Genomic DNA, 20,226 nt, shown 5'->3' on the forward strand with positions numbered 1-20,226 from the left:
AAGTATCTGCGAAAAACATTCAAGAAAAATTCATTGTTTATTTTATAATGCTTTATATTTTTTTCATCAAGATCCCTGCAATACTGACAGGTCGCATACCTGGTTTTCTTATTTCCAATCTCAATTTAAAAATCTCAATATTGAGATATTGATAAAAATGGCAGATATTTCACTTTTGAATTATGAATAATGAAAAGCGCGTTAGAATATTACTAAATTGAACATCATCAATAAGATTTTTTGTAGGTTTTGTACCGACATTTCTTGGTGGAACTGAATTTTATATAATAATACAACTATAAAGCATTTCCAGTCTGATGTGCCAGTAATGACAAAACCCAGTCACTGGTCAAATAAAATAAAAGCGGAAAAAGCTATATAGTACTTTTATTATATTATCAATTTTTACAAGTTCTCTAAATGAATTATAAAAATTATGCACCCCTAACAAAACATATACAGTGGAATCTCTCATGACAAGCAAAAAAAAAGTGAAAAAGTTGCTACCTTAACGAGTGACAGAGAAAGGGCAAGTCTCTATTTCATAACATTCACTTGTGAGCCAAGACTTCCGTGCCAGCCAAAACAAAAAATGTTTAGCTTAACAAGTTAGATTCTGGAACGAATTATGCTCGTTATGAGAGGTTCCACTGTATAAGTTAATCCCACATGATCTTATAATAATAAACACAGAATCCTGCATGCGTCAAATTGATATGGTGTCCCGTCGGATTGAGAGATTGCAATATCTAATTATGGCCTTATTATGCAATATTTACTATACGCATTGGCCATGTCGACTTTTTCATACGGTCAAAAATATTGTCCTATGTTCATTTAGTGGAAAGAATATTAAAAACTGTTAAAGGGAAGATGGACCCCAAAATTTTTACAATGGAGATCTTGGGAGAACAAAAGAGGTGTCGGATAACCCCAAAAGAGATGGTCCGACGACATAGTCGCTGCGGGGGGTAGAAACTGGCTGCAAGCAGCAACCGACTGGAGGAAATGGAAAGAAGGGGAAGTGGCCTATATCCAGCATTAGAGGTCAGAGGGCTTATGAAGAAGAAAAATAAGTAATAGTGATGGAAAAAACAAAATTCAACAAAACTTTTGCATTTAGTTATTTTTGAAGACAAAATACATACAGTATTTTACGGGCTGTAAAATACTGTATGTATTTAATTGCATTTTTGTGTGTCTCATACACAAAATTAATATAAAAATATCCAATATTTGATCTAAAATTCTAAAAATGGCCGTATATTGGATGCTGCGGGAAACCTATCCCTATCTGGTAATATGTATTGCAGTGATGGGAATTGTACACTTAAAATGTACCACACATCACATGTCCATTTATAGTACACAAAAAAATACTACAATTGTGAAATGCGATCTTTTCTAAGGCGAACAGACAACCAAGGTGATTTTCAGGGACTTAAAATAAAAGGTCAGTTCGGTTTTATAATCTTTTTACTATTAATAAATGTTTCATAAACTTAATATTTTTTTATTAGTCTGGCTTTGCAATCTGATAATAAAAATCGTAAAAAATGTGTTTGTCCTTATTTTTATATGCTTAAAAATGATGGTGGGTCTTATAGTCTGTAAAATATGGTATAAGTACTATTTTCTTTATGTTCTTTGGTAAAGTACTGGCAGATGGTGATTGAAAGTCATCATAAAATGTTATTCAAAACCATTGTCCTTCGGTTTTAATTTCTTCTTGATTGGCTTGAAGGCGGCGGCAGCGTCCTTGTGGTGGGAATACATGTGGACCTTCAGGGAAGTGTGCTGGATGAAGGCCTGTCCGCATATCTCACATTTATAGTTCCGGATGTCGTAGTGTATGTTTAAGTGTTCTTTGAGAGATTTTCTCGTTTTAACGGATTTGCCGCATATATCACAATGAAAGTTCTTTACATCTGAAAAAAACATGATAAAATAACTAGATAATATAAAGTAATAAAACAACAACTAAATAGCTTTTCCCACTTTTATTTTATTTGACCAGCGACCAGCAGGGGTTTTCGTCATCACTGACATTATCAAACTGATGTGTGATGACATCACCAATCTGATAACTGCTGTTTACTCCACAAAGTTCTCTACAGATGGAAGCACTTATCCAGTTCCAATTGTTACAATACTGCATATATACCATACAATTCGATGAATGAAAATTAATTCAATAAGAATGTTTAATCCAGGCATGGTGGCGTGGTTGGGTAGACGCTCGACTGCAAAACTGGCGTTGCGGGTTCGATTCCCCCCAATTGCAAAATAAATTCAGGAAAGATTTGTTTTCAATTGGTCTGTGTATGCGTGATGTGTTTTTCACATTTATCTTCCTTATCCTTACTTTCCTACCTGCAGACAAGCCTTTCAAAATAAAGGTTTTGCGGGTTATTCCTTTAAATGATTAATAATAATGGGCAAAATGGTAAATATTGCACAGTATATAAAGTGATCACTTAAGCCATGTTGTAGACTTATTCCATTTGTATAAAAAAATATATGATTTGTCTCTGAAACGGCTAAAATATGTATATTAAAAATATATTTTATTGTTGGGAGAAATCGGCTAAATAGAATCAGTTATATGGAAGTTCAATATTCAGTATTAACATTTTCTTTTATTTAGCGTGTAATACAAAAATAACTACACTTGGATACTACAAAGGATCTACACTTGGATGGCTTGACTCTGGTCAATGTCTGCACAGTCGCAGCGCAGTCAAGGGATATCTGGAGAAGAGTCATTGCTTCCACAAAGGTTACAACCCTCAGTAATGAGAAATAAGACAGAGAAGAAGAAAAAAAAGAATACAAAAATGTCATTATATGTAGGAAAGGAAGACCTACGTACCACTATGAGTTGACATGTGCATCTGTAGGTTGTGTTTGGAGAATCCCAAGTATTCACACTCTGGACATGCAAAATTCTTCTCTCTTGCGTGAACGCTTCGCATGTGTATTCCCAGGCGGTGGGCCGTGAAGCACTTCCTCTGGCAGACGGAGCAGATGTGCTGGTCGTACCACACTCCGTGCTTGTGCAGCATGTGCTCTCTTCGCTTTAAACAACTCTTCAATCTCTCCTTGCACACTGAACAGGAATAGACCATTTTATTATTGTGCGCCATCTTTATATGCTGGATCAAGCTGTTTCTGTGGATGTATGTTTTCTTGCATTCGGTGCAGGAGTAACCGCTGCTGCTGCCATCGTGGCTGGCGACATGAGACCGATACATGTACCTCTTGTTAAATGATTTACCGCAAATCTCACAAAGAAATGGTGAATAATGTGACGCAAAATGCTTCCGTAAATGTTTCTGGTTTTCTAGTACTTTTCTGCAAACGGGACACTCGGTGGATTTCTGTATCGGATATTGGGGTTGATCGTACCATTCGATCCTTTTTTCCCATTTTTCATTTATTGTTGAAGACTTGATATTTGTACTTACTGAAGTTCTGCCTGGGGCTTTAATATTATTGACGTTTCCTTCTTCATTTTCACCGTGTTTCTGTTTGTTTTTTGGTATAAAACAATCTATATTATTCTGATCACCACTATCCGAAGGCTCTTCATCAAAAACCGATTTTGTTGAACTGCCCGGAGCTTTAATACTGGTTACTTCTCTTGGACTGACATTTTCTTCTTCCACTTTACTGTGTTTGCGCTTGTTTTTAAGTATAACATAATCTATATTATTCCAATCATCGCTATCTAAAGGCTCCTCATCGAAAACTACATCAAATTCATCCACTGTATAAAATTTACTATTCGATATTCCTGAATTATTTGATCGACTCCCCAATTGGCCTAGTAAAAAAGAAGAAAGCATTTTAATATACTCTTAAAATAATAAAAGCATAAATAATGATATGCAGTGAAATATTTTATTGCATTCAAACGCCCGATTTTATTCCTAAGGTCTCATATATCAAGATATATAATATTGATAAGTCCGGGCATTCACACATTTGATGCACGATCTGGCATTGGCTGGCTTAAATGATTAGTTTATACACTGAAACATTCACCATTTTGACCATTGCCTATATCCTTGGAAATTATGTGTATGGAGTATTTTAATGACCACTTTCGTATTTCAGTTGTAACTGACAAAATGGAAATATGTAGTCAAAAATGTAATAGGTAGAGTAGTGAATGAATTACTTAAACCACCCAGTGCCAGGTCGTGAGTCCTGCAAGACAAATTATTGCATATTTGAACTGTTAATATGTGTTTATTAAATTACTATAAAATCAATTTCCAAAATGATTTCCTTAAATTACCTGTGTCCAAATTATCCTTTACTTTTTCTATGTTTTTAGGTATTATCAATTTCCTACTAACACTTCTTGTATTAGCAAAATTATCTAAAAAAAAACATTTGAATCAATAAAATTACTAAAAGTACACTTTTGTCTTCTTATTGTGCCATTGTTATCTGGAGGTTGGCAATTATCATGGCAATTCATCTGGAGTCTCTCCAAATATTGAGCATTTTTTTATAATATGTACTTTTAAAATATTTATAAAATTAATAAAACACATGCATTAACCACTACTATTGGGCTATTATTTCAACTGGTTTAGACAAATGTCTTGTCTTCTTGAGGGATGTGTGTTTCCATACCTGAAGAAGGCAAGGTATTTATCAAAACCGGTTGGGATAATAGTGAAACAAACCAAATTTTACCAGATGACGAATCTCTCTTAAAATCACGTGCCCACCCATCGCTGCTAGCGTTAAATGATCTGATTTCATCATCACATATGTCTTCTGTGGAATGTCTACTTGAGAAGTCTGCAATTAGAATATGTTCATGGATAAATGATCTGCCTTCACATCGAGTTAATTAATTTTATCAAATCACTCATTGGTAAATAATATTTTGTGTATGTTCAAATGATACACACAAAAGATTATCACCGAGTTCTTTTATTGGTATCTTGACAGTTTTTATGGAAATCTAAGTATTTACAAGGCTTATGACCTGTTGTTGGTAGTTTTAAAGTCTTTTCAATGTCATAAGGCTTTTTTCACCCGTATCAATTTTCAATCTACACTGGCAATACTTTTTGTATTGTGATTTTTTTTTAAAAAAGGGAGTGACCACGCCTCACCCTGTATTACCCTGACTAGGTAACAGGGGGAAGACTGATCAATTTGCCTCTGTATAATTTATAACCGATGCTAAAATATTATTGTGGTGTAATAACCCTTAAGCTTAGAAAAATTATATTTATACAGGAATTCTCATTACCAACTTCGGTCTTCAATCGGTAAACATGTTCTCCTGCTCCTTCAATTTGCTTCCGGAACAGAATGGCATCGTGCAAGCGGGACACGCAACAATCACATATCTCTCCAGTCCTGTCTTCGTCGGTTATCTAAAACACATATTCTAATAATGAATTTCTGTTAATCTAGACCTCGAATCTCTGAGATGAAAACTCTCCGATATACAACCGAAACGGAAACACGTTGCGAAACCGCGTAAGAAACACTGATGTCTGGAGCATGTGCAAGATAGAAGATATCGCGAGGTGGGGACAACAACAAAGGCGATACTGGAATGAGCATGTAAACAGAATGTCAGAAGACAGACTTCCACGTATCGCCCTTCAAGGAAACCCTGAAGGACGTAAACCCCCAGGCAGACATCCAAAAAGGTGGCGAGATAGCTGGCAGTCAACATCCCAAGAACTACAGGCGGAGGCACAGACAGATCCTGAGGATCTATAAAAAGAAGAAGATAAGAAATTCTGTCAACTGCTCAGGTGCTGAGATTTTTTCTTATATGTTTGGCAAAATTGCTGAAGACTTTTTTGCAAAAATGTTCATTTTAATGGTGATATAATATATGTATAATATAGTTTAGGTGTGTACAGAATCAACAATATTTTTCTCAAATATCAACTCATTTTAGTATTTCTTTCTAGTGTTGGTGAATAACATGTCAAACTACTCGAATAAAACAGCATTTTGTCATATACATTGTGTTTAGGGAGGGAGTTTGCTTTACAAACTATTTGAAAAACCTAATTTAAGGATTTTAATTAATTATGTAAATAAATTAGTGGACTTACAAATAATCAGTAGTGAATTTTAATGGGGCAATTATTGGCAGTGATGTATTTCAAAATTGATTTCAAATTAAGAAATGTATGTTGAGATGGTTCGGAGATGTGGAACGATTGAGTGAGGAAAGAACGGTAAAACTGCAAATAAAGTTAGAAATAGAGGGAGAAGAAGACCGAGGAAAACTTAGTATTAATTAATTTTTCAAACAATTAAAAGTGGACAGGTCAGGAGTCAGAATAAATGGCAGATATTTTTTTATTTATATAATTACATTCTTTTATCCAATTTCTATACGTTTCTACTTAATACAATCTTATAATTTTAGTTGCGCTGAGGCTCTCCAAAAGAGACTGAGCTCTTGTGCTTGGAGAGAGGCTTTTTCTTAATTTTTTCTTGTTTTTTGTTGTTTGTTTAAAGTATCATGTTAAACATTATTTAAAATATATATTACGGGGGAACATATATATTTAAGCGGTACGAGGTAGTTATCATGTTTAGTTTTCTATTGTATAGTCTGTATATGTTTGTAGTATTCGTTAAGTTTATTTTTAGAGTGTTTCTGTCTTTTATATTTTTAATTTCTAAAATCAGTGATTTTCCAATCAAATAACATAGACCTGAAACTACGCAAACTTCTTGTTAAAACGTATGTATGGAGTGTGCTACTGTATGGCTGCGAGACATGGTGCCTATCTGAAAGAGATAAGAATAGCCTGAATGCGTTGGAGATGTGGATCTATAGAAAAATGCTCGGGATATCCTGGAGAGACCACATCTCCAACGACGAGGTACTACGATTGATCAAGGAAAGGAAGCACCTACTCGCGACTATCTCCAAAAGACGTGCCGAAAGGATCAGCCACGTGCTAAGACAAGAGGGTTTCCTGCACAAAATAATCGAGGGGACGATCGAGGGAATAAACGCCAGAGGACGCCCACGCCGCGAATATTAAGCGACTTATACAAAGACATGGGCTGCTCGACGTATGAGGAGCTGAAGAGGGCTTTCGAAAATAGGCAAGAATGGCGAAAGAGATGCCATCTGTTGCTACAGACCAATCCGCAGGATTGAAACCAGAGAGAGAGAGAGAAGAGAGGAACTTCCTTGCCTATCCCTGTGGAGAAGCAGCGTGATGGTACTAATCGAATATACTCTATTTGTATTGCACTCACCTGTACATGAAAGCAGTGTGCCAACATCTCGCTGTAATTCTCCTGCTGACCATCGCTAGTGCAGTGTTCATAGTAGCTCCTGAAGCTCTCTGTGGCCACCTTGCAGATCATGCAGGACCCAGGGACATGTTTGCATGATATTCTTTTCAATATCGGAAGGTCGTCATATTCCCACTTCATTTTCAATAAATGCAAATAAATTTAATAGTACAAACAGCGCAGAAACCTGATTCATTTCAAACGATGGTCATTAACGACATAAGAAACACATTTTTTAAAAGTATTTTTTATTTATTAAATAAACCAAATCGAATTATTTCAAATTAATGGACCAATCAGGCGCCCCATGATTGTATATTGAAACTGACAGCTGACAGCTAGCAAATTTGCATAGATTATTTGATAACAGCTGTTCGTTTAATACTTCATCTTCTTCTTCTAACCCTTATCGGCACTCAATAGTGCATAGGGCACTGCATCGTATTGATGCAATGTTATGAAAGCAAGGTGATCATTCCTGCGCTTCTAAGACCAGTCCAGGGTAATATAAAATAAATATTAGAGTGAAAAATATTTATTTTTACCTCCCCCCCCTCCTCTGGGAATCGAACCCAGGACCCCCGGAACGGTAGCCGAGCATCCTGATCGTTATACTATGAAGGCGGAGAGTATTTACTTTCCCGAAAAAAGTTTCTAGAGTGTGTACAGTTTTGTGCATTCGGAATTCCAAAAGCGGAAATCGGCAGCAAGAAAACACTCGTGTGCTACTACTGTCATATTGACAGTAAAACAACATAGAAAATAGGTGCATAATGAAATATAACCTCAAAATATTGAACTGGAGACATGAAAATTCTCCCGCGATCATTCACTTACGCTTACCGCTGTCATATAGAACGATTTTCTTAGAATTAGAAGAATTCCATATAGTTTAGTAAATATTTGCACGGTAAATTAAATCATTTTAGCATGAAAAATGCAATACTGGCACTACCAGTTCAGTAAATTGTTATGTTTAAAAAAACGTCAACAGGAAAGGTCAAAAGTTCAAGTCGATTTGGTTTATCATATTGGAGTAAAATTTTGACACTAATGTGGTTTATCCCATGGTACTCATTGCATTTTTTCCGAACTTATCCAGAAAGACTCCCAAGCTAGTGAATAGAGGATATGTTGTTTTCCTGATACAGGGAATAACTCATAGGAATATTACTTTTCCACCACATCAGACAGAAGTTCATTGTGTCGGTTTCACGACCATTTTCCAGTCCAAAACTACCTAAGGTATTTAAAGTGTAAAGCTTATATCTATATACTTCTTTTTATGACTGCGCAGGCTATATAAACTCTTTAAATACATTTTGCTTGCATTTGTCCAGTTCATCTACCGTTCAGTGAGACAAATGAAGTCCTGTAAAAAAAAGTATGTGTGGCGCAGCTGAGAAACCTAAAACGGAGGGTGTTTTTAATAGTGACACGAGCATGCGCTATCTGGGATCGAATTTGTGGATTTGAAAATCTTTTTGTTATTCTTTTCGAACGCTGTCTATTTTATTCGACGCAGTGGCGATAGAATAATTTATCATCGATTTCAGTTACTTATCGGGGTTCATAGAAACGAGAAGGGTGAATAAAAACGCCCTATGAGGTTAATAGAGACGTCATAGGGTATAGTATTTAAATAAACAGGGTAAATTGGGTGGGTGAATAGAGACAGAAATAATTATATACGGCAATATTTTTTTAAAAGAAAACTATTTTAGAAAAAAAGAAGAAAAACTAAATAACATCTCGCTGCTTCTGCAGGGGTAGGCATGGAAAATAGAAATGCCCTATGAGGTTAATAGAGACGTTATAGGGTGTAATATTTAAATAAACAGGGTAATTTGGGATGGGTGAATAGACATAATTTTGTAAGGCATTATTTTTTTTTAAAGAAAACTATTTTAGAAAAGTAGAGTAGAAAAAAAACTAACTACCATGTTACTGCTTCTGAAGGGGTAGGCACAGAAAATAGAACGCCACACCGTTCTGTTTTAAGAAACCTTCGTCTCTTCCATATTCATGTACCTCCTCATATATACCTGCTGATTGTTCCGACTCCTGACCTGACCGCTTTCAAGTATTTGATACACTTGATTATGTCAAGTTTTCCTCGGTCTTCCTCTAATAATAATAATAAATTTGGATAACTTATATAGCGCCATTTTCGTAAAAAAATACCTCAAGGGTGCTTCACGGCTCTGTTCCTTTTTCTAACTGTGCGGGATGTGTCCCCTTCGTAAATTTGTTTTACTGTTCTTTCCTCACTCATTCGTTCCACATAACCAAATCTACACTTCTATTCCACATGGCGGAGAATAAAAGTGTTAAGTTTTCACAACACGAAACGAAAAATTATTTTTCAATTGGTGGAGATGGAACTTAGACGACACTAGTCTCATTTTTTTATCCCATTTTTATTTTATTACATTTTATTAAAACAACTATTTTATTGTAGGATGCCACGTGTCTACAAGCCCGATCCGCTGAGAAAGCAATACAAAAAATATAGCACCGAACTAATACAGCAGGCTGTGAGGGATATCAAAGTAAATAACATAAGTTATAAAAAAGCCTCAGCCAAATATAAAATTCACGAATCTGTTTTGTACAGACATGCCACAAGAAAACTGAAGGCCCAAGGCGGGCAACCAGTTTTGAGTAAAGATGCGGAAAAATACATAGTTGAAAATTTGATTACGTGCGCAGAATGGGGATACCATTTGAATAAGTACGAATTAAGAATGTTAGTGAAGGGATATCTGGATAGAGAGGGCATCATCGTAAAGAAATTTAGAAACAACTTACCCGGAAAAGAATTCCCTATCAGCTTTCGAAAGCGACACAAGGAATCTATTTCTGAAAGTATGTTTCAGGATGTGCAAGCAAAACTTTCACCAGATGTCTTGAATTCGTATTTTGATAACCTTTCCGAGACGATTGCAGAAGTACCGTCGTGTAACATTTTAAGCTACGATGAAATAAGCTTATCGGACAATCCGCTGACAACAAAAGTAATCTGTAAAAGGGGAACCAAGTTCCCCGAAAGGTATGTGAACCATTCGAAACCATCCGTTTCTCTTATGTTCGCCGGCTCCCCGGATGGCGAACTTTTGCCGCCTTACGTCGTTTACAAGTCTAAGCACTTACGTAATACGTGGACCATGAACGGTCCCTCCCGATGTCGCTACAATACAAGTACTTCAGGTTGGTTCGATGATATATGTTTCCAAGACTGGGTTAAGACTGTGGTCTACAAATACTTTAAGAATAAACCGGGGAGAAAAATCCTCATAGGAGACAATTTAGTATCCCAATTATCTTTAAATCTTATCGAGTGGTGTAGAGATCGTGACATACATTTTGTTTTTTTACCACCCGATTCTACTCGTCTGACGCACCCGTTCAATATAGCTTTCTATACGTCTTTGAAATCTGCCTGGCATGAAATTTTAATACAGTACGAAGCTGATAAGTTCATTCCCAAATCAGCATTCCCAAAACTCTTGAAAAAACTGATGGAAAGAATACACACTAAGTCAGAGTGTGATATGATTGTTGGATTTTTTAAAGCTGGAATATCGCCACTGGCCCGCGATGAAGTCATACGCCGTTTAGCGGGAGAAGTTTGCGAAGGTGATAAAAATGAAGTTCCAAATTCCGTAGACAGAGCAGTTAAAGGTATCAAGACACTTGAGAAGATATCGGATAAAATTAATACAGAAATGAAAATGGTGGTAAATAAAAATACAAAAGGAAAAAGACTGTTTGAACACGATAATGAAATTAAGAAATCAAAACAAAAAGTACTAAATAAACTGGCGACAATGTTTGTCGAAGGAAGTGTTATCTGTCCGAAGGAAAATAAAGATCCAGTAAAAAATGAGAATTTTGATAATAACATACTTTCATCTTTTTTTTCTAAAGCGAATGATGAAATTATTATTCTTGAACTTTTTGACGATGCCTCCGATACTTTATGAAGAGACTTGGATTGGACAATGAACATATGCATGATATGCGAGCAAAGGGCATGTCTAACAAGGAAAATAATTTTGATAACACCTATTTTGGTCATTTTCTATAATGTATAAATCCATACATATATAGGAGTGCCTTTTTTTTAAAAAAAAATACCTCAAAGACGCTTTAATTAATACTGTAATAAAATACAAATGTATAATTAAAATATAGTTTTGTTGACATATGTGTTTTTCTTTAAATATCATAGAACAGTATTTTATGGAATCGAGTCCACAACAGCAAAGAAACTCTTGGAAAATTTGGTCTAGAATATAGTTCCTAGCCAGTTTTAATAAATACAGAGCAAAAAAAAAACATTTTTAAACACACGTGTTCAAAGTAACTTGTCTTTATGACTTATATTAAGCTCAGACCAAAAATCTTAGTGTCCGCCCTCAATATCAAATATTGTTTATACTATGATGTATGGAAGGCTGGGAAATGATTTTTAATAAAATAACAATGAATGAAAACATCATGATTTTAATAAATATTTATGTTGCACATTCAGTCTATCCCAATTTTTTATTAGTTTTTTCAACCAGAAGTTTGAAATTTCATAAATCGGTGTCATAGTTGCAGTTAGGACTACTTTTAGACATCTCCACGCCTTTGCTCTCCGCGGCGCCCTTGTGATGTGACCTCATGTGCACATTGAGAGAAGTACGTTGCACAAACGCCTGTCCGCACAGTTGGCACATGTATTTCCGTACATCGTAATGAATATCCAAATGCGTTTTCAGATGGTACCTAATTTTGAATCCTTTCTGACAGAAGTCACAGATGTATTTGGCATCTGCAAAGTAAATTACTTTTATTAAAAATAGTTTTTACAACAATATCCTGCATATTATCTTCTAACCCTTATCTGCACCCAATGGTGCATAGGGCACTGCATCGTATTGACGCAATGTTATCTTGATTGTTACTTATATGATGGCAAGGTGATCACTCCTGCACTTCAGGGACCAATCCAGGGTAATATTCAATAAATATTAGAGTGTAAAATCACTAATATTTATTTTCACCCCCTCCCTGGGAATTGAACCCGGGACCTCCAGCATGGTAGATAACACGCTAACCATTACACCACGGAGGCGGACAAAACATAGTAAATGAGTTTTTTTTTTTATTAAAAAAAAAAAAGATGAGGCTTACCTCCATGAATTCTCATGTGCTTGCTAAGTTGGTTTTTTCCGAAGAACTGCTTCCCGCAGTCTGGGCAAGTGACATTCTTCTCCCGCAAGTGGGCGCGTCTAGTGTGAACGTCCAACAGATGTGCGGTGAAACATTCCTTACTGCACAGCGGGCATATGTGGTGTTCCATGTGCTCCCCTCTATGAACGTTCATCATGTGAGTCCGTTTACCGCCCACGGTCGCAAATCTCTTCTTGCAAACGAAACAAACGTGAGCCTTTAGTTTCTGATGGAAGCGCTTGATGTGTTTGAGCCTGCCGTCTGGCCTGGGGAAGGTCTTGTTGCATAGTGGACAGGGAAACCTGTCCATGTGGGTGTATCTGTGATCCGTCAGGGACGAGCTAGTCGCAAAATCTCTACCGCAGTCTTCGCAAAGATACCTTTTTAAATGAGACTTGTAGTGTTTTTGTAGAGCGCGGAAGTCATCGATCGATTCATCGCACACCGGACACTCTTTAGCCGACATTCGCAATGGCGGAAGTACGGATTTAGACTTTTTGAAAACTATTCCATCGTTCGTCAATTCTTTTCTGTTGGACTGTTTATTCTTGTCCACTTTCCCAAATGTTCGTCTTTCACTCGATTTAGGTAGCGTATTAATTTCTTTTTCGCACTTAATTGTATGACTGTCTACAACATTATCTCTTTTGCTAATAGAGTTGCTGTAAGTGGAGACCAGTTGATTGTTGGTGTCATCACCACTTTTATCATAATCTATGTCGAGCACTTCTTCTTTTATGAATGTATGTGTTAATACTGACTTTGTTTCCATGCTTGCAGAATTTTCTAAAAAGGGAGATCAAAAATGTAGTAAGTAATGACAAATAGTAAAGCAGACAATGCAAATGTATTTTCTTGTCTACTTTTAACCCTTAGGACTCCACTAATCCTTAATTGTTATTTTCTGTACCAATTCACATTAGTTTTGTATGTTAATTGTTTAATAACATTCTGAAAAATCACTTTATATCTATGTTGAGATGTAAATTACCATGAATCGGGTAATTACTTTGACTGGCCTAATAAAAAAATTCTGAATTGCCTTAATGTAAAATAATAACACACAATAATCCGTATTATGCACACAATACGTATTGAAATTACCAGATTTAATAAGTTGGAATCCATTGATCACACTTTCAAGTTGTTTCCGGAACAGAGAAGCATCTCTCAGACGGGACACACACTTCACGCAAACTTCTCCATTGGCTTGATCATCCATCAGCTGAAAATATTGTGGATCCTGATACAAATAACTAGGGAAACTCTGCTTACTTAGTTCTGTGCCAAATTGACCACAGAAAAGATATTGCTAGAATTGAATACGCAAACAGTTGCGACATTTAACACATTGTTTGTGGGAAATGCTTAAAGGCGTCTTAACATACCATTGGTGGAGAGCGGGAGATGCTTATAAGCGTTCTATTTGCTCCTTTTGGTAGAGCGCAAAAGACACCAAGAAACATTGTAAAGATGGGAATTGGATTTGCAGTTACTTGGGATTAATATATGAACCTAATTAGTGTACTAATTAGGGTCAGGGTTGATAAAAAAATCGCCCGGCAACATTGTGTTAACAGCGGAACGGCAGGAGTTAAAACTTTGGAGCTCAACTAGTCCCGCCAGCTATAAATTCAGATACTCCCTCTGTGTTTAGTATGGCAGACACCAGTATGTATAACACTCACCGTTATGTTGAAGGAATAAAGTAACATGTCGGTGAAGCTGCCATTGAGTTCCGGAAGCGCTGTATTGCAGTTCCAGTGGCAGTGCGTGATACTGCGACAGACCACACAGGTGCTGGAAGTGTCGTCCACTTTTGATTCTGAAACTTTTTTACTTTCTTGTTCTTCTTTTTTGTTGCTGAAAAGGGTGAAGTATTTTGGTTGATGTCTACCATCTTCGATATATGAATGGTTCGGACTCGTTAAGTCGTAACCGTTAAGGCCCAAAATATGATAAATCGCAACTTAATTTTCTTTAAACTTAGGTATTTACTTGGTTATTACCACTATTTCTTAAAACCTATTGTGTCACATGTTTCGATACATTCCGCATCTTTTTTAAACACCGTAAAATAATAGATGTTAGAAAATGATGCGGAATGCATTGAAACACGCGTCACAACAGATTGTAAGAAATAGTGGCATTTACCAAGTAAAACTTAAATTAAAAACAAAAATATATATATACCTAAACAATTGCTTGTGTTTTATGTGTAAATTATCTTCTTCTTCTAACCCTTCAACACACTGCATCATATTGACGAAGTGATGAATATTGATCGTTAATTACATGAAGGCAAGGTTATTAGTCCTGCACTTCAGGTACCAGGGTGAATCGAACCCAAATCCACCAGCATGGTAGCCAGACGCACTAACCACTACACTACAAACAGCTACAACTATGTGAGCTACAATATATATATATATATATATATATATATATATATATATATATATATATATATATAAATGAGTTCTTACTCACGTTTTCTTGGTAACCATCACTTTGTCCAAAAATTTTAATATTCCTGAATAACAATATCTTTTTGTTGCAGCAGATCCGGAAGGTTCGCTTTCTAGTTTCAGGAAATATTTCCTATAATAATCTCGACAATGAATCCATTTCTTTTTCAAATCCAAACCTGTAAAATGAAAATCTTTATTTGACCCTTCAACAACTGGTTGACAGTTTCACATTCCAATGGGCAAAAAAGTTTCTCCTCTGCTCCACACACTGTTGTAATAGATATTAGTGAAAAAATGTGAGCTTGCATTTTGACTGGACAATACTAATGATGAAAAAAATTGTCATTTACATGAATCCCTTAATTTACATGGGATACATGAATCCCTGACCCTTTTCTTTTTATTTGTAGGTAATGTTGACATGGCAATTGTATAAATATTTTTTTTATACATACTTATTTATAGTTAAAGATTTGATTAATATTCTTGTAATCAAGTTTTTTGGAACTTGCATACCATCAATTCGTTCAAATTCCGAGACCAATAACTATTTTATTGTGCTTATATGATTCTGGTTTATTTATATTGAAAAGTAAGAACCCAATATATTAAAAATATTGAATACTAAGACTTTATTTTCTTAGTTTGATTCAAGTTTTACTTGGTAAATAGCACTTTTTCTTAAAATCTATCGAGACGTGTTTTGATGCATTCCGCATCATTTTCTTGGCGCCATAGCTGCGGGACTCTAGTGCTAAGGGGTTTTTTTTTCTTTCACTTTTTTGCACCCTGCCTATAAATGCAAGGTCATGCTACAGGTAAGGGATTCTTACACTTAAAAGAGGGTAGAGCAGCGTTCAGCCGCTCCACTCCTCTACACTTTAGCTCCGTAAATATTGGTCATAGTTGTTCTACAATTCCGGGTTCCGACGTTTATCCTGCTTCATCGTAGTTTTTCATCTCCACAACTATACTTTCCAGGTAGTCCATGTACAACTTGGTGACGACTCCGCTTCTTAGCATCTTTTGCGGGTTCAGGGAGTCGATGTTGTGAGCATCACACTCCAGTTGGAGAATCCACATGTTTCGCTCAAATATATATATTTTTTTGAAAAAAAAAATTGATCACTGCTTTTTTTACTGATGAATATGTAAAGAAAACAGTAACATAACTTACATTTTGTGTTTTGAGTATCTTCATTAAATGTTTCCCAATCTTGAACGCACCTTTCGCATATTTCGAGCCATGCCATCTCTTTCTTGTCCCTGTCCCAGTATTCCTTCAAGGAGCTATCCCAAATACAGGGATGGCATTCAACCGCTAATATTAATTTTTCCACATCGGGCGCCATTAAATTGATAGTTCCGTAACTCACCTCAAAACTTTCAGTTTCCGATTTCGGTATCTCCTCTTGATGTTTTATGAAAAGGAGATCATTATAATACCATAATGGACGTCCCGGGACGTCATTTGATCCTTGGTTTATCTTCTGGCACTCTTTATTAAAATTCGTACGTAAAATATTAATCTTCTTTTTGAATTGGTCCACATTGTAATCAGGTTTGTACTTTTTTAAAACGCTTACTATCTTTTCTAACGCATGGCTTCTTTTATTTTTGTTTCTATAATCTTTTGATTCCACCCTCCATAGTTCTGGACAATCGCGATATAAAGCAATTAGAAGTGATGTAAACTCGCGTTCCTCTATTGAGATATCCGCCATGACGGAGCTAGATATTATTTTAGATAAATAAATACGATTGGGGTATGTGCATTCCTTAGTTCCTTTATATTTTACAACACCGGCATAATATTTGAATGATTTGAAAAACAGTTTCGATTCTTTATAAAAAGGGCAATTTGACAGCTATTTCCGCCATAGAAAAAATGGAAATCTCAATTGGGAAATCGGAAATAACCTCGATCACTTTCGGTTGCTTCCGTATGCAAAAATTTGTTGAATCATTGACAATATTTTTGACCGTCCCGGGGGTGCTTAAGAACCAAATGAATACGGAGACAAATTACTAAATTCCCTCAAACCAGCCACAGAAAACGGCTGCTTGTATTCCGGTAAACAATTATTATTTTTCTTTTTATAGAATAATTACGTAGTTTTTTCCACATTCATTTTATTTGACCTGCGACTGGGTTTCTTCGACATCATCAGACTGGTGACTTTTTCTTTTGGGCATTTTTATTACAAGGCATTTAAAATTTTTAAAAAAATATAATAGGGGGTTGAATTAGTTCTCGCCATTTATAAAAATTTAAATTTCTCTGTGATTTAAATAGATTCCTTTCGTTTTTTTTTTGTTTTCCTGTCCCCTGCTGCCTCGAACACCCACGTGGTACTTTCAACCGCCTCAAACCGCCTCAAAATTAAGGCTATGGGCCTTGTTCATCGGCAGGGAAACTGGGTCCCGTATGCTCTGAAGGAGAGAGATATGGAAAGGCGACTTTGCATGTGTGATTCACTCTTGCAACGGCATCACAGAAAAGGATTTTTGCATCGCGTCATCACCAGCGATGAGAAGTGGATCTTCTTCGTCATCTGCCAGCCAGGTCAGCCACTCCCTGCTGAAGCCAGCATTGCAAAACTCAACATTCACGGCTCAAAAACGATGCTTTATATTTGGTGGGATCAGCAGGGAGTAATTTTTTTCGAGCTTCTCAGAGCAGGCCAACAGTCACAGCAGAGGTTTACAAGCAGCAAATGATCAAACTGAAAACAGCAATTGAAGAAAAACGTCCAGAATACGCAGCCAGGCACGAGTCGATTCTCATTCTGCTCGACAACGCGCGCCCGCATGTTGCCAAAGTGGTAAAAGAAGAGATAAACTCCTTTGGCTGGGAGGTTCTGTCACACCCGCCCTACTCCCCTGACGTCGCACCATCCGATTATCATCTGTTTCGGTCCATGCAGCATGGATTATCGGGAGAAATTTTCAAAAGTTATCGAGAAGTCGAGTTATGGGTTGAAAATTTGATTGCCTCAAAAGACAAGGTTTTCTTTTATAGGGGAATACGACTTCTTCCTGAAAGATGGGCCAAAGTAGTCGAGAAAGAAAGGCAATACTTTTAATAAATTCTTACTTTTAAAAAAAATAATATTTTCAATCCAAAATACAACAAAAAACGGCGAGAATTAATTCAACCCCCTAATATTTGTGTTTTTATAATTTACAAAAATACGTCAATTTCATACTCTATATTTCTTTGGGCCTAAGCTGGTCATTATTAGAAATAGGCATCAAATTGTGATAGAGTGGGTTCGAACCCAGATACTCTGATTCAAGAGCCAACTACACTTACCACGGGCCTACAACCCGACACTTCAAGGAGTGTATGTCATCCTCTCTGCTTACCCGGCGGAGAAACGGTGTGATAGTAGTAGTGGTAGCTTTCAAAACCGAATCTGGAAACCGCACGTATACTAAGCTCTAAAAATCTATGGTTAAAACTTGTCGCAATTGTCATTTTTGACATTCAATATTGCACAGCATGGTCCGTGACGGTCTGTCATCGTCGCGTTGTTTTTGTTGTTTTTCCAACTTACACTGTAACTAAAATTTCACAATGCTCAAAACAGAAACAATAATTTTAACTGTTAAAAACCATCCCTGCATATGGGATAGCTCCTCGAAGGAATACTGTGACAAAGATAAGAGAGAGCTAGCATGGATAGAAATATGTAAAATTTGCATTAAAAATTGGGAAACGTTAGGCGAAGAGGTCCAAATCGGAAGATGTAAGTAAATGTAATTCTATTATGTTTCTAATATCTTCAATCAAATCAAGTCATTCCTGTTTCGTGTAGAACTCACTTTTTATAAGTTTATTTATATTTTATTCATTTAAACATATTACGTACCTACATAAGTAACTAACTAAAAAAAACTTACTTGCCATCACGCCGCTTCCGCACAGGGGTAGGCAGAGAGAATAGAACGCCACACCACTCTGTCTTTGCAAACATTCTTCGCCTCTTCCACATTCATGCATTTCCTCATACATAGCCGACGATTATTATGACTCCAACCTGACAAGTAACATTTATTTATTTATTTGAACTTTTGTACAATATGTGTGTACATTGGCGGGCTTATTGCTATAAAGCAATATCTTCCAACCAACCAGACAGACAGAACAGACTAGTGTGAACGATCTAGGCTTGTACCTTTTGATGTTTGTTAGAAATTAGTGGGGAGATAATGCTTGAACAGGTTAAGACAAGGATAAGAAAAAATAAAAACAAAGAAACATAAGACAGCATAATTACAAATTAAGAATTTAAACAGGGTAACATGAATAGAACAAAATGACGATAGAGTAAGGAAGGCATGGGAAAAGGTAATCAGGTAGAAAGTTTAAGGAAGAGAGGAGGGGTCAGGGGAGGAGGAGATGGACAGTTAGGATTCTAAGGTAAGATAATGATGTTTCAGGCGTTTTTTGAAGGTTAAAATAGAAGGTGGATTTTTAACATATATAATATTCCCGATCAGTAATTTCCATTACTCATTTTGGGACATGGGATTAAGGTAAACAAGACTGATACACAAATAAGAAAACACATGGCAAAATTTAAAATATAAAGCAATAAGAGGTACAGTAAATATTCATAAAAAAGCATAAGGCTTGTATAAAGGAAAAAATAAGAACATATAAGTAATCACTAACACAAATATCTTACCATAAAGTATTTTTTCAGTTCATTCATTTTGGATCCCTGACTGGGTTCTATTTTATATATTTCAGGCAGCTGGTTAATTTGGGTATAGGCAATATATTGTAAGGACCTTACTGCAAACTTAGTTGTATTTTTTTATTAGATTTAAGTTTTGTGCTGACATTTCTGGGTGCAACTGCATTTTATAAAATAAAATAACAACTATGTATGTAGTTTTTTCCGCCTCCGTAGTGTAATGGTCAGCACGCTCGGCTACCGTTCTGGAGGTCCCGGGTTCGATTCCCAGGGGGGTTTAATAAATATAAGTGATTTTCTCTCTCTAATATTTATTCAATATTACACTGGACTGGTACCTGAAGCGGAGGGCTGACCACCTTTCCTTCATGTGTAAACGATCAAGATAACTCTGCGTTTATATGACGCAGTGCCCTATGCACCATTGGGGTGTGGATAAGGGTTTTATTATTATTATTATTAGTTTTTTCCACGTGAATTTTATTTGACCAGCTGGTCAAATAATATTCATATGG

At 36.1% G+C, this 20,226-nt stretch overlaps 2 protein-coding genes and 1 long non-coding RNA gene across 6 annotated transcripts; 1 reads left to right on the top strand and 2 right to left on the bottom strand.

Annotated features, from left to right (window-relative positions):
* Positions 1–1,458: 1,458 nt before the first annotated feature.
* Positions 1,459–8,262, bottom strand: LOC148302514 (uncharacterized). Of its 4 annotated transcripts, none has more exons than XM_088271460.1 (7): positions 8,149–8,262; positions 7,273–7,446; positions 5,279–5,405; positions 4,711–4,818; positions 4,304–4,387; positions 2,873–3,826; positions 1,459–1,928 (listed from the first exon to the last, which is right to left on the bottom strand). In XM_088271460.1, the coding sequence occupies exons 1-7, from the start codon at positions 8,161–8,163 to the stop codon at positions 1,693–1,695; spliced, it is 1,698 nt and encodes a 565-aa protein (XP_088127586.1). In that variant the 5' UTR covers positions 8,164–8,262; the 3' UTR covers positions 1,459–1,692. The 4 variants fall into 4 exon arrangements, with proteins under 4 accessions (XP_088127586.1, XP_088127585.1, XP_088127587.1 ...); XM_088271459.1 differs by having other exon boundaries at positions 8,097–8,218; XM_088271461.1 differs by lacking the exon at positions 4,711–4,818 and having other exon boundaries at positions 8,097–8,218.
* A 37-nt stretch (positions 8,263–8,299) lies between these two features.
* Positions 8,300–11,517, top strand: LOC148302515 (uncharacterized). The gene is made up of 2 exons (XR_015838631.1): positions 8,300–8,556; positions 9,773–11,517. It is a non-coding gene; the product is annotated as an uncharacterized LOC148302515 (long non-coding RNA).
* A 287-nt stretch (positions 11,518–11,804) lies between these two features.
* LOC148302516 (uncharacterized) lies at positions 11,805–16,916 on the bottom strand. The gene is made up of 6 exons (XM_088271464.1): positions 16,183–16,916; positions 15,025–15,181; positions 14,223–14,397; positions 13,639–13,759; positions 12,496–13,320; positions 11,805–12,133 (listed from the first exon to the last, which is right to left on the bottom strand). Exons 1-6 carry the CDS (start codon positions 16,727–16,729, stop codon positions 11,895–11,897), a joined length of 2,064 nt encoding a protein of 687 aa, XP_088127590.1. The 5' UTR covers positions 16,730–16,916; the 3' UTR covers positions 11,805–11,894.
* Between the last annotated feature and the right edge of the window lie 3,310 nt (positions 16,917–20,226).

This window comes from Brachycentrus maculatus, unplaced genomic scaffold (genome assembly GCF_059751285.1).
Source record: "Brachycentrus maculatus isolate JH-2025_06_01 unplaced genomic scaffold, ASM5975128v1 h1tg000442l, whole genome shotgun sequence".
Classification (NCBI taxonomy): domain Eukaryota; kingdom Metazoa; phylum Arthropoda; class Insecta; order Trichoptera; family Brachycentridae; genus Brachycentrus; species Brachycentrus maculatus.